Below are 15,685 nucleotides of genomic sequence, written 5' to 3'. Positions count from 1 at the left end.
GCAGCCATGAAATTAAAAGACGCTTACTCCTCGGAAGGAAAGTTTTGACCAACCTAGATAGCATATTAAAAAGTAGAGACATTACTTTGCCAACAAAGGTCCATCTGGTCAAGGCTATGGTTTTTCCAGTGGTCATGTCTGGATGTGAGAGTCGGACTATAAAGAAAGCTGAGAGCCGAAAAATTGATGCTTTTGAACTGTGTTGTTGAGAAGACTCTTGAGAGTCCCTTGGACTGCAAGGAGATCCAACCAGTCCATCCTAAAGGAGATCAGTCCTGGGTGTTCATTGGAAGTACTGATGCTGAAGCTCCAACTCCAATATTTTGGCCACCGGATGTGGAGAACTGACTCATTGGAAAAGACCCTGATGCTGTGAGGGATTGGAGGCAGGAGAAGAAGGGGACAACAGAGGATGAGATGCCTGGATGGCATCACCGACTCAGTGAACATGAGTTTGAGTGAACTCCGGGAGTTGGTGATGGACATGGAGGCCTGGCGTGCTGTGATTCATGGGGTCAGACACGACTGAGTGAGTGAACTGAACTGAACTGACTGATTCCGAAGTATTTAATTATTTTCATTGCAATTGTGAATGGAATTGTTTCCTTAATTTCTCTTTCTGTTTTCTCATTGTTAGTCTATAGTAATGCAAGGGATTTCTGTGTGTTAATTTTATATCCGTCAATTTTATTACTGCAGCTTCTCAATCCTTTTCTCCAGGCTATTTATGTGTAACTCCATTTTGTTTTCAAGATTTTGGATCATTTTCACTATCATTATTTGAAATTCTTTATCAGGTAGATTCTCTATTGCTTCCTCTTTTGTTTGGTTTGGTGGGCATTTATCCTGTTCCTTTACCTGCTGAGTATTTCTCTGCCTTTTCATCTTGTTTGTATTGCTGCATTTGGGGTGGCCTTTCCGTATTCTGGCAGTTTGTGGTTCCTCTTTGTTGTGGAGGTTCCTCACTGTGCATGGGGTCGGATGGGTGGCTTGTCAAGTTTTCCAGGTTAGGGAAGCTTGTTTCGGTGTTCTGGTGGGTGGAGCTGGAATTCTTCTCTCTGGAGTGCAATGAAGTGTTCCGTAGTGAGTTTTGAGATGTCAATGGGTTTGGTGTGACTTTGGGCAGACTGTATATTGAAGCTCAGGGCTATGTTCCTGTGTTGCTGGAGAATTTGCATGGTATGTTTTGCTCTGGAACTTGTTGGCCCTTGGGTGATGCTTGGTTTCAGTGTAGGTATGGAGGCTTTTGATGAGCTCTTATTGATTAATGTTCCCTGGAGTCAGGAGTTCTCTGGTGTTCTCATGTTCTGGACTTAAGCCTCCTCCCTCTGGTTTTCAGTCTTATTCTTACAGTAGCCTCAAGAGACTTCCCAATCTATACAGCACTGATAATAAAAATGAAAAGTTTCTCCACAATGAGGGACACCCAGAGAGGTACACAGAATAGCATGGAGAAGAGAAGAGGGAGGAGGGAGATAGACGTGACCAGGAGGAGAAGAGGGGGAATCAAAATGGGAGAGAGAAAGCTAGCCAGTAATCACTTCCCTATGTGCTCTCCACAGTCTGGATCCCTCAGAGATGTTCACGGAGTTACACAGAGAAGAGAAGAGGGAGGAAGGAGACAGAGGTAGCCAGGAGGATAAAAGGGGGAATCAAAAGGAGAGAGACAGATCCAGCCAGTAATCAGTTCCCTAAGTGTTCTGCACAGCCCGGAACACACAAAGAGATTCACAGAGTTGGGCAGAGAAGAGAAGGGTGAAGGACGAGATAGAGGTGACCTGGTGGAGAAAAAGGAGCGTCAAAAGGGGGAGAGAGCAATCAAGCCAGTAATCTCACTCCCAAGCAAAAATGGGTACTGAAGATTGGGTTCTTAAAGGTACAAAATTGATAACAAATACCAAAAAAGCAAAGATTAAAAATCTAGAGTAGAGGTTAGATTCTCAAAAATACAACATTACAAAAATGAAACAAAGTCACAAAAATTATAAAATATATATATGAAGTTTGCTTTAAAAATAAGGTGTTTTTTGGGCAAGGTAATAGCAAGTTATAAATATGAACATTAAAGGAGTAATAGCGGACTTAAAAATAAAAAAAATTAAAAAAATGATAATAGTAAAAATATATCTAGGAATTTCTCTGGAGCTGTTGTGGACTGTGTGGGGTCAATTCATTTTCAGATATTTCCTTGATCCGGCTTCTACTTCTCAAGATCTATAGGCCTGTTCCAATGTAGTTGGTGCTAACTACAGGGTTTTAATCTTTTGCATCTGTCACTTCCAAAGTGGTTCCCTCTGTTTACTTTAGCTTCTTCTGTTTGCTGGTCTCTTCAGTGTCTAATTTCTGCCCTGACTCGAGGGGATGAAGGTGGTCACTTATTTAGGCTCACTTGTTGAGTCGTGCTGTAGGGAGGGAGGAACACTGCAAACAAATATCACTGGCGTGTGTGGGGAGCACTCGCAGGGTCTCTGCTGCACTGGGTTTGCCCCTGCTCACGGCGTGTGTGCTTTCCCAGTCTACACTGCTGAGGTTCCAGGTTGCTCTGCAGGGGAACTGTCTAAAGTGAGCCCTGGGTTGTGTACACTTCCCAGGTCTAAGCCACTCAGTTTCAGGTTCTCAGGTACTCCACAAAGGCGCAGAGTCCTTTGGGCATGCGTTTTGTGCCCTTCCCAGGTCCGAGCAGCTCAGGTGACCAGGTGCTTGGTGAGCACAGTCACCCCCAGTTGGAGGGTGCATCTTATCCCCTCCCCCATCCCAGCCGCTTGGTTTTCTGGATGTACAATGGGCGTGCCTTCTCAGGTGTGCTGTGTGTCTCCTCTGGGGAGCTGATCTCTGGCTGTGACCCTCCCGGCAGATGTTAACCATCCAGAATCCCAAGAAGTCTTGGTTAGCAATGAAGCCTGCTTGCAGTTTGGTAGAGGATGCCTCTCTGGGGGTGGTGACTGTCCCCTTCTGGCTCTGGCTCTCCCCTGCCTGCCTGTCTCCGGTGGGGGATGGGCCAGTCCGCAGCCAGCTAGTTCTGTTCAGTTCTTTGTTCTGTGAGCGGGCCTGGCAGTGTCTTAGGTTAGGACTTTTCCCGGGGTAGCTATCCCACAGTCTGGGTTGCTATCTCAAGTTAGCTTCCTCAGATTGCCCTTGGGGCATTCAGGCCAGGTCCTTACCCTAAGCAATGCAGCCCGCGCCTCCTTGTCCAGCCTCTGCTTGCTAGTGTCAGATGCAAGCGTCTGGGCTGCTTCTCTGCTGGGAGTTGCCATTAGGCATGTAATCTGTGGGTTTAAATTATTTATTTATTTATTTTTCCTCCCAGTTATGTTGCCCTCTGAGATTCCAAGACTTGCCACTGACCTGCCGGTGAGAGTGTTTCCTGGTGTTTGGAAACCTCTCTTTTTTAAGACTCCCTTCCCAGGATGGATTTCTGTCCCTATCTCTTTTGTCTCTTTTTTTATCTTTTATATTTTGTCCTACCTCCTTTCGAAGACAATGGGCTGCATTTCTGGGTGCCTGATGTCCTCTGCCAGCATTCAGAAGTTGTTTTGTGGAATTTGCTCAGCATTCAAATGTTCTTTTCATGAATTTGTGGGGGAGAAAGTGGTCTTCCCATCCTATTCCTCTGCCATCTTAGGCCCGCCCCCCTAGATGAACCTTTGTTGGCAAAGTAATGTCTCTGCTTTTTAATATGATGTCTAGGTTGGTCATAGCTTTTCTTCCAAGAAGCAAGCATCTTTTAATTTCATGGCTGCAGTCACTATCTGCAGTGATTTTGGAGCCCCTGAAAATAAAGTCTCTCAGAGTTTCCATTGTTTCCCCATCTATTTGTCATGAAGTGATGGAACCAGATGCCATGATCTTGGTTTTCTGAATGTTTAGTTTTAAGCCAACTTTTTCACTCTCCTCTTTCACTTTCATCAAGTGGCTCTTTAGTTCTTCTTTGCTTTCTTCCATAAGGGTGGTGTTATCTGCATATCTGAGGTTATTGATATCTCTCCCAGCAATCTAGATTCCAGCTTGTGCTTCATCCAGCCCAGCATTTCTCATGACATACCCTGCATATAAGTTAAATAAGCAGGGTGACAATATACAGCCTTGACATACCCCTTTCCTATTTGGAACCAGTCTGTTGTTCCATGTCCAGTTCTAACTGTTGCTTCTTGACCTGCATACAGATTTCTCAGGAGGCAGGTCACATGGTCTGGTATTCCCATCTCTTGAAGAATTTTTGACAGTTTGTGGTGATCCACACAGTCAAAGGCTTTCGCACAGTCAATGAAGCAGAAGTTGATGTTTTTTGCAACTCTCTTACTTTTTTGATTATCCAACAGATGTTGGCAATTTGATCTCTGGTTGTCTGCCTTTTCTAAATCCAGCTTGAAAATCTGGAAGTTCATAGTTGACATACTGTTGAAGCCTGGCTTGGATAATTTTGAGCATTACTTTGCTAGTGTGTGAGATGAGTGCAATCGTGCAGTAGTTTGAACATTCTTAGGCATTCCCTTTCTTTGGGATTGGAATGAAAACTGACCTTTTCCAGTCCTGTGGCCACTGCTGAGTTTTCCAAATTTGCTGGCATATTGAGTGCAGCGCTTTAACAGCATCATCTTCCAGTATACTTGCTGGAAAAATTAAGTGCTATATATGGTAATGTTTTCTTTTCATTGTAGACAAATCAGTAGTAAAATGTAGTCAAATAAATATTTCTTCTTCCAATGCTTTTTTGTTATTTTGAAATATAGATTCACAGAAAGTCACAAAGAAATATATAAAAGAGGTCTCATGCACCCTTCCCTGAGCCTTCTCCAATGTTTAACATCTTGTACAACCACAGTACAATATCAAAACCAAGAAAGTGGTATTGATACAATCCATAGAGCTCATTCAGATCTCGCGAGTTTTATATATATATATAATTATTTCTGTGTGTGTGTGTGCACTTTATGCAGTGTTATTACATGTGCAGCTTTATGTAACCACTACTATAGTAAAAATACTCAAGTGTGCCATTACCACAAGACTCCTTCATGTTACCTCTTTAAAGCCACAGCATTCCTCCTCTTGTCCTGGCAACTGCTAATCTGTTCACTGTCTCTATAATTCTGTTATTTCATGAATGTTAAATAAATGGAATCATGCAGTTACATTTTTCCTTCACTGTAATTCCTTTGTGCTTTCCCCAAGTTATCATGCATATCAATCTTTCATTCCTTTTTTATTACTGAATAGTTTTTCATTATGTGGATGATTTGTTTAACAAAAAGTACCCAAAGAAGACCAGGTCTCCTGTCCACTCACAAGTGAAAAAGAGTGTGGCCTCGTCCAGATGAATGGTCTTTGGCTGGATACATAAATCCACACTGGCAGTGTCTAGGCTGCGCTGGTGAGTCTTAGAGTTGTAGCAAGTGGCTGAGCGGCAGTGGTCTCGAAGCCAGACATAATCAAAGCGCATCACACTGTTAGCATATTGCAGTTCTAGGGAAAAGATCACATTCTTTTATTAGCATTTATTATGTTATTTATTCTATAAAAATAAATAAAATATTTAGGAAAACGAAAAAGTCTGGACTCAAAACTCCCTTCAAAAAGTATTCTACCAACAAATGAGCGAGAGCAATGCAAGGGACACTGGCCCCTTACTAGATATTAAAATATAGCATGGAACAATTAAAATAGTGTGATGTTGGTATAAGAACAGGCAGATAAGACAACAGAAGAGTATAAAAAATCCAAAAATACACATGAATGCACATGGAAATTTGGTTAGTAGAAACTGGTACATATAATCACTGTGGAAAATATGACTTTTTAAGTAAATGGTGTTGGGACAACTGATAATCATTTGGAAAACTATAAAATCGAGTCCATATCTCATATTGTCACCAGGTTTCCAAGATAAATTCAAAACAGATCAGAGTTCTAAATTTGGAAAATGAAGTCATTCATGTATATATATAAAAAAAAAAAAACAGACATGGATAGAGGATATAAAGGAGGTCCTTGTACTATTCTTGCAACTTTCCTGTTAGCTTGAAGATGTATCAAAAGACAAAGTTACCAAAAAATATCAAACACTTTCTTATATATCAGATTATTCATGTAGACAGGATAAATAAAAATGAGTTCAAATTTATAACAGGAATAAAAACTATAAAGTGTCTTGGAATAAATGACAATGTGGAAGATAACTATGGAGAAATTCTGAAGGACTTGAAGGAAATGTGAATGGAAAAATATGCTCACAATTGGGCAGATTCAAAAACGAAAAGACAGAAATACTTTCATAAATTAATGCACAAAACTCCATGTACTTCCAACCCAAATCCCCATGAAAATTTTCATGTACTGGACAAGCTAATTCCAAGATTCATATTCAGAATTAAGAAAGTAATAATTTTGACAAAGAAAAAGAAAGGTTTAAAACCACAATGAGGTACCATTACACGCCAGTCAGGATGGCTGCTATCCAAAAGTCTACAAGCAATAAATGCTGGAGAGGGTGTGGAGAAAAGGGAACCCTCTTACACTGTTGGTGGGAATGCAAACTAGTACAGCCACTTTGGAAAACAGTGTGGAGATTTCTTAAAAAACTGGACATAGAACTGCCATATGACCCAGCAATCCCACTTCTGGGCATACACACTGAGGAAACCAGATCTGAAAGAGACACGTGCACCCCAATGTTCATCGCAGCACTGTTTATAATAGCCAGGACATGGAAGCAACCTAGATGCCCATCAGCAGATGAATGGATAAGGAAGCTGTGGTACATATACACCATGGAATATTACTCAGCCATTAAAAAGAATTCATTTGAACCAGTCCTAATGAGATGGATGAAGCTGGAGCCCCTTATACAGAGTGAAGTAAGCCAGAAAGATAAAGAACATTACAGCATACTGACACATGTATATGGAATTTAGAAAGGTGATAACGATAACCCTATATGCAGAACAGAAAAAGAGACACAGAAATACAGAACAGACTTTTGAACTTTGTGGGAGAATGTGAGGGTGGGATATTTCAAAAGAACAGCATGTATACTATCTATGGTGAAACAGATCACCAGCCCAGGTGGGATGCACGAGACAAGTGCTCCGGCCTGGTGCACTGGGAAGACCCAGAGGAATCGGGTGGAGAGGGAGGTGGGAGGGGGGATCGGGATTGGGAATACATGTAAATCCATGGCTGATTCATATCAATGTATGACAAAACCCACTGGGAAAAAAAAAATAATAATAATAAAAAAAAAAATAAAAAAAAAAATAAAATAAAAAAAAAAAAAAAAGAAAAAGAAAGGTTTGGAAGGGAAGTCTTACTAGGTATAAAAATATATTATAAAGCTACAGTCATTTAAAAGGTATGATATTCATGCAGAATGGACTAAGAAATCAAGGGAACAGAATAATCTCAAAATAGACCTAAGTGTATATAGAAATATGGTATATGTTAAAGGTGGCATTTTGCAATACTGGTTAAATGATAGATTTTTCAATAATTAGTTTTAGAAAAACGAATATTTGAAAAAATGTATAGAACAGACTTTTGGACTCTGTGGGAGAAGGCGAGAGTGGGATGATCTGAGAGAATAGCATTGAAACATGTATATTGTCAAGTGTGAAACAGATCGCCAGCCCAGGTTAGATGCATGAGACAAGTGCTCAGGGCTGGTACACTGGGAAGATCCAGAGGGATGGGATGGGGAGGGAGGTAGGAGGGGGGATCAGGAAGGGGAACACATGTAAATCCATGGCTGATTCATGTCAATGTATGGCAAAAACCACTACAATATTGTAAAGTAATTAGCCTCCAACTAATAAAAATAAATGGAAAAAAACTGGAAAAAATAAAAAATAAAAAAATAAAAACAAAAACAAAAAAAAGGAAAAGAAAAAAAAAGTGATTCTAGATTCACATCAGTTTCAACAGTAAATTACTGATAAAGTAAAATATAAAACATAAAACTATTATATATTGACAAATTTGAAGAAGGAAAAGTATTTTAATATGACACATAAAGCATAAAAGATAATTTGTGTATGTGAAAATAAAAAACTTGTTTTGCAAAGTGTAAACAAGTTAAAATACAACAAGAAAAAGATTTCAACATAAAAGGATTAATACCCAGTATATTGAATAAATCCTTATGATCATTAGGATAAAAACACAGTAGAAAAACAACTGAAAGATATCAATAGGAAAGTCACCAGCAGTGAACAGTAAGTGCATGCACTCCTCTAATTTAGGAGTAATCAGAGAAATGGGTATTAAGATATCATTTTTTTATTCATCAGAGTGACAATTTTTTTTAAAGTTCGATTAAAACATGTGTTTTCAAATGATGTGGGGAAATGCATGCTCTCAAACATTGGTAATGTGAATATATATTGGTGATGACACACTGAATGGCAATTTGGAAGTTTCTATGAAAATAATTTAAAAAAAATGTATATTACTTTCCTGACTCAGAAATTCACCTCTTAGTACTGACCTTATGGAAACTGTCACATGCAAGGAGGTATGCACAAGGATATTCATAATAGTTTTGTTTATAATAGCAAAATAATTAGAAAATAAGATTGTCTATCAGTGGGGCAGTGAAGGAACAGCTGAATAAACTGTGGTATATCCTTACTGAGAAACTAATCAACAGTTTAAAAATGCAGTGTATCTATACTCCTCAAATTGACTTTGTACAATGTTACAATTCTCTTTTTAAGAACAGGAAACTAAATCTCAGAGATGTTAAATTAATTTGTAAGATCATATAATCATTAGGTGTGGAGGTAGGACAAGAATTCAAGTTGTCCAACCCCAAAGTCCTATGCTAGTGTTACTCAAAATGTATTCTTAGGAATCTGAGATTTAGACTTCAGGAAAGGCAGGGTAAGGAGCTTGGAAAATCTTCTCCTCCAATAACAATGATAAAACTGGACAAAATTATCAAACAACTATTTTGGGACCCTGGAAATTGACCAAAGTTCTCCAGCAAATTAAAAAGCATTTAGTCAAGAAAAATGATTGAATCTTGGGTAACTACAGTGGGGATCTGTGTGCTTTAGCTTGAGGTGCTTTCACCCCTAGTTTACCCCCAGCAGCTCCATCAGCAGTAGGTGTACCAGGACAGGGAAACCAAGAAAGCCAGCTGACTTACTGGTTAGGGCAAGCAATAGACCAGCAGAACAATCAAGACTCAGTGAAGGGGATCAAGGGAAGGGGACAGCTATAGTGGGCCTGGGAAAGCCCCCCTCACATGCCCAGTGTTCAGCAAGGCTGTATACACATGCAGGGCTGTGTGCATACTTAGGAGAGACTGGAAAGGGCCTTAGTTATCTACATGTCCCTGGAGGAATGTAAGGCCCTCTGTCGGCACAATGGAAACATGTAAAGTGTGGCAGAATCTGAAAGCCAAGGCAAACTTATGAAAAGCCTAAACTTTGTGTGCCCCAATCCACATATATTTGCCCCAATCCACATACAGTTGCAATGGCAAAGGATGGAAACCTTACTGGCTAAAGGTTTTTAGCTTAACCTCTGTGCAATTGTTAGCTGGCCACTAAACTGTACCACCCCTTCATGGATCATAGCCTCGTTGAGGTGAAGGGGCTTATCTAACTCAATGAGCTATGCTGTGCAGAGCCACCCAAGATGCACAGGTCATAGTGGAGAATTCTGACAAAATGTGGTCCACTGGAGGAGGACATGGCAAACCACTCTAGTATTCTTGCCTCAAGAACTCCACAGACAATATGATAAGGCAAAAAGATATGACACTGAAAGATGAGGCCCCCAGGTCAGGAGCTGTCCAACAAGCTACTGGGGAAGAGTGGAGGGCAATTACTAATAGCTCCAAAAAGAATGAAGAGGCTGGGCCAAGCCAGAAATGATGCTCAATTGTGGATGTGTCTGGTGGTGAAAGTAAAGTCTGATGCTGTAAATAACAATATTGCATAGGAACCAGGAAGATTAGGTCTATGAATCAAGGTAAATTGAATGTTGTCAAGCAGGAGATGGCAAGCACATCGAAATCTTAGGAATCAGTGAACTAAAATGGACAGGAACAGGCAAATTTCACTCAGATGACCATTGTATCTACTACTGTGGGCAAGAATCCCTTAGAAGAAATGGAGTAGCCATCATAGTCAACAAAAGAGTCTGAAATGCAGTACTTGGGTGCAATCTCATAAATGACAGAATGATTTCAGTCTGTTTCCAAGGCAAACTATTCAACATCACAGTGATCCAAGTCTATGCCTCAACCACTAATGCTGGAGAAGCTGAAGTTGACTGGTTCTATGAAGACCTACAACACCTTCTAGAACTAACATCCCCCCAAAATGTCTTTTTCATCAAAGGGGATTGGAATGTAAAATTAGGAAGTCAAGAGATACCTGGAATCACAGGCAAGTTGGATCTTACAGTTCAAAATGAAGCAGTGCAAAGGCTAAGAGAGTTTTGCCAAGAGAATGCACTGCTCATAGCAAACACCCTCTGCCAACAACACAAGAGACCACTCTGCACATAGACATATGCGGAAATCAATACCAAACTCAGATTGATTGTGTTCTTTGCAGTCAAAGATAGAGAAGCTCTATAGAGTCAGTAAAAACAAGACCTGGAGCTGACTGCAGCTCAGATCATGAGATCCTTATTGCTAAATTGAGGCTTAAATTGAAGAAAGTAGGGAAAACCACCAGACCATTTAGGTATGACCTTAATCAAACCCTTATGATTATACAATGGAAGTGAGGAATAGATTCAACAGATCAAATCTGATAGACAGAGTGCCTGAAGAACTATGGACAAAGGTTTGTAACTATGTATAGGAGTCAGTGACTGAAACCATCACAAAGAAAAAGAAATGCAACAAGTCAAAGTGGTTGTCTGGGGAGGCTTTACAAATAGCTGAGGAAAGAAGAAAAGCAAAAGGCAAAGGAGAAAGGGAAAAATATACCCAACTGAATTCAGAGTTCCAGAAAACAACAAGGAGAGATAAGAAAGCCTTCTTAAGTGAACAATACAAAGAAATAGAGGAAAACAATAGAATGGGGGAGACTAGAGATCTCTTCAAGAAAATTAGAGATACCAAGGGAATATTTAACATAAGGATAGCATGATTAAAGGACAGAAAAAGGTAAGGACCTAACAGAAGCAGAAGATATTAAGAAGAGGTGCCAAGAATACACAGAAGAATTATACAAAAAAGGTCTTAATGACCCAGATAACCATGATGGTGTCACTCACCTAGAGCCAGACATCCTGGAGTGTGAAGTCAAATGGGCCTTAGGAAGCATTACTACAAACAAAGCTGGTGGAGGTGATGGAATTCCAGCTGAGCTCTTGCAAATCCTTAAAGACAATGCTGTTGAAGTGTTGCACTCAATATGCCAGCAAATTTGTAATACTCAGCAGTGGCCACAGGACTGGAAAAGGTCAGTATTCATTCCAATCCCAAAAACCAGCAATGCCAAAGAATGTTCAAACTACCGCATAATTTCACTCATTTCACGTGTTAGCAAGGTAATGCTCAAAATTCTTCAAGCTAGGCTTCAGCAGTACATGAACTGAGAACTTCCAGATGTACAAACTAGGTTTAGAAAAGGCAGAGGAACCAGAGGTCAAATTACCAACATGCGTTGGACCATGGAGAAAACAAGGGAGTTCCAGAAAAACATCTACTTCTGCTTCATTGACTATGCTAAAGCCTTTGACTGTATGAATCACAACAAATTGTGGAAAATATTTAAAGAGATGAGACTATCAGATCACTTTACCTGCCTCCTCAGAAACCTGTATGCAGGTCAAGAAGCAACAGTTGGAACCTTACATGAAACAACGGATTGGTTCAAAATTGGGAAAGGAGAGTGTCAAAGCTGTATACTGTCACCCTGCTTATTTAACTTATATACATAGTACATTATGTGAAATGCTGAGCTGGATGAATCACAAGCTGGAATCAAGATTTCTGGGAGAAACATCAACAACCTCAGATATGCAGATGATACCACTCTAATGGCAGAAAGGGAAGAGGAACTAAAGAGCCTCTTCATGTGGGTGAAAGAGGAGAGTGAAAAAGCTGGCTTGAAACTCAACATTCAAAAAACTAAGATCATGGCATCTGGTCCCATCACTTCATGGCAAATGAAAGGGGAAAAAGAGGAAGCAGTGATAGATTTTATTTTCATGGGATCCAAAATCACTGTGGACTGTGACTGCAGCCATGAAATTAAAAGACACTTCCTCCATGGAAGAAAGGCTAGGACAAACATTCACAGCGAATTAAAAAGCAGAGACATCACTTTGCCTACAAAGGTCCATATAGTCAAAACTATGGTTTTTCCAGTAGTCATGTACAGATGTGAGAGTTGGACCATAAAGAAGGCTAAGTGCCAAAGAATTGATGCTTTCAAATTGTGGTATTGGGGAAGACTCTTGAGAGTCCTTTGGATTGCTAGGTCAAACCAGTCAATCCTAAAGGAAATCAACCCTTAATATTGGTTGGAAGGACTGATGCTGTAGCTGAAGCTCCAATACTTTGACCACCTGATGTGAAGAGCTGACTCTTTTGAAAACACCCTGATGCTGGGAAAGACTGAAGGCGGGAGGAGAAGGGGGCAACAGAGGATGAGATGGTTGGATGGCATCACCGACTCAATGGACATGAGTTTAAGCAAACTCCGGGAGATAGTGAAGGACAGGGAAGCGTGGTGTGCTGCAGTCCATGGGGTCACTAAGAGTCCGACATGACACAGCAAGTGAACAACAAATAAGAAATGATATAACAACTGCTGATATTTTGAAATGGGACTATTATTTGGTAGTAACCTGAAGTTGGAATTCTTGATTTAGGATCCATGGAATGATATGTAAAACTGTGTGTGTGAGTGTGTGTGTAGTTCTGCATTTTTCTATGGATGGAACCTGTAGCTTGTAACAAAATTTCTATGGGATTCATAAATTAAAATACTGAGAACCATTTCCTTGGAGTGATAAAAGTGATTCAGCGCCACCTGTAGCCAATATGACATCTCTGTATCCTTTGAGCTCTTGCACATGCAGTTCCATCTGAATGGAACATTCATCCATACCTTCTCCCCATTTTCCCCTTGCCTAATTCATATTTAATATTCATGACTCTGCAAAGATTCTGTAAGCAGTCATTTGTAACTCTTTATTTTGGGTTAGGTACCTCTCCTCTTTGTTCTTACAGCACCCTATATGTTGTCTAAAAGCATTTATCACATTGTCTTATAACTGTCCATGTGTTTTTGCTATAAGACAGTACCTTGATGATAGGGAACATGTCTTTTTTATCACTGTGTGCTTGGCACTTATCACAATGCCTTGCTTCTGGTACACGCTCATTAAATGCTTGTTGAGTAAATCAATGAGCAGTGGTGAAGCTATCCTATTGGTGACTCCAACATAGGTCACATATCAGAAATGAGAATGATCCTCTCATCAAAACTATAGATGATTGTCTCCTTCTCTATTAGATATCTGGGTTAGAAGTTTCTGTTCTTGCCATTTTTCTGCTTGAAATTATAGTCTCCTGTAATTAAGTGACCATCTTTTCTTTCAAAATCTAGCTAAAAATTAAATTAATGCAAAGAAGCTTCCTTGACTCTTGACTAACTCTGCATTTTTCTTGAAATTAATTATTTGGTAAGTATCAATTTGCATATGGCATAAGTTATTTATGCTTGTTATATTTACTCATTTTATATTTAATGGATACTACATCTTACATTAAGGTATGGACTACCATTTCTGGCTCTCTAGAAGTTCTCAGTTCTGTGTAAAGTTGGCACTGAGCAAATGTTTATTAATTAGGCCCAGCCAAAATGTCAATACAGAAGAGAAAATTTGGACCAATCTTAACTCATCTCTCTAGCAACCTACATTTAACCAATCATCAAAGTTTGTTGGCTCCGCATTCTAAATCACTCTGAAATCCATGTGACATCTCCATTTACACCTTTTTCTTCTGCCACATTCAGGCAATCACCATCTCTAACAGTGGGCCTCTATAAAGTGATTTTTAAAATCAGAGTAGTAAAATTAGATTGAACTTTGGAAAACCGGCTCTAGTTTCTGGATCATCGGGGGAACAAGACAAGGTTGTAGTAATCCTGCAGTTGACTCACTGTTGCTTTGAAGCTTATGCATCTCCTGAGTCACTTTTTATTTTTAAATAAATGATGATCAGGTTACTGCTTTCCACTGTCACCCCCATCATCCCTTCCCTGTCATCATTCTTGGCAACTTCATCATTATTAATTGTAATATCTTCATAATTTTCATTTCAAACACCCAATATTCTACCTAGTGTTCCTTTTCCAGCTCAATTATTCAGGCACTGTTCACTCTAACAATCCTTCACCTCCACAAAGATCTCCAATCCATTGACAATAAGTTTCTTTTTGTTATCCATCATCTTGTCTCCTCTAATGTCTTTGCTTCCCTCCTTGCAGGGCGCAGCTTCCATGGACTGTCATTTTCATCAATTCCTTGCAAACACCCTTAACTCTCTTCCCCCCATCTCCCTCTACCATGCTTCTCTGACAAAATTCGGACCCTGATAAATTCAAGTCAACACCTCCAGTATGCCTGCAGCCCACCAGCTAAACATTGTTAGAGAAAAAAAATTTAAACTGCGTTGGTTCCTTTCATTTCAAAATCACCAAAAATATCAAATGAGTACTCAACACTGCCAAACAGTCTTTGCATAACTTTTTAGTATAATCACTCACTCACTCTCTGAGAACACTATTATACATTGTCTCTTCTCTCTTCAAACTGCCAATACCACCTCTCCCTTCCCACTTTCAACTGATGATCTTGCTTTTGAATACGGAAGCAATTAGAAGACAATCTCCACAAACCCATGCTCCATATCCAGCCACTTACGTACATTTGTATACATATATTCTGCCTTCTTTCTTGTTAGTATGGTTAAAATATCTGGGCATTTAAGGCCAACACTCTCATTTATGAATGAAATTTCCCCCTCCTACTGGATCATTCTCATCAGTGACCATGTTGTAATATCTTCCATCTCAAAATAGTATTCCCCTGGTTTCCAGGTTTCCACTACCTTCTCCAATTCCCTCTTTCTTAATAAGCTTGTTTTTAATTTTATAGTGGTGTTAGGTTTATAGAAAAGGTGCAAATACAAATAATTCACATATAACAGTTGCCCAGTTCCCCCTATTACTATTATCACACAATAGTATGATAAATTTTTGATGATGAATGAATATTGATATATTATTTATTAAATTCCCAAATTTATTTGAATCATTTGTTGTTTAGTCACTCAGTCAAGTCTGACCCTTTGCAACCACATGGACTGCAGCATGCCAGGCTTCCCTGTCCTTCACTGTCTCCTGGAGTTTGCTCAAATTCATGTCCATTGAGTTGGTGATGCCATCTAGCCATCTCATCCTCTGTCATCCCCTTTTCCTCCTGTCCTCAATCTTTCCTGGCATCAGGGTCTTTTCCAATGAGTCTACTCTTTGCATCAGGTGACCAAAATAATGGAGCTTCAGCTTCAGCATCAGTCCTTCCAATGAATATTCAGGGTTGATTTCCAGGAGGCTTGACTGGTTTGATCTCCTTGCTGTCCAAGGGATTCTCGAGTCTTCTCTAGCAGCACAGTTCGACAGCATCAATTCTTCCATGCTCATCCTTCTTT

At 39.8% G+C, this 15,685-nt stretch overlaps 1 protein-coding gene across 2 annotated transcripts in view; it reads right to left on the bottom strand.

The window, feature by feature from the left end:
* The window catches only part of TMLHE (trimethyllysine hydroxylase, epsilon), a 62,229-nt gene that overhangs the window by 25,658 nt on the left and 20,886 nt on the right, over positions 1-15,685 (bottom strand). For both annotated transcript variants that reach the window (XM_061137456.1, XM_061137458.1), the window contains exon 3: positions 5,287-5,463. In XM_061137456.1, coding sequence (XP_060993439.1) covers positions 5,287-5,463 — 177 coding nt within the window. The remainder of the gene's footprint in view (positions 1-5,286; positions 5,464-15,685) is intronic.

This window comes from Dama dama, chromosome X, assembly GCF_033118175.1.
Source record: "Dama dama isolate Ldn47 chromosome X, ASM3311817v1, whole genome shotgun sequence".
In the NCBI taxonomy this organism is placed as follows: Eukaryota; Metazoa; Chordata; class Mammalia; order Artiodactyla; family Cervidae; genus Dama; species Dama dama.
The sequence above is the reverse complement of the archived record's forward strand: the minus strand, read 5'-3'. Positions and strand labels throughout refer to the sequence as shown.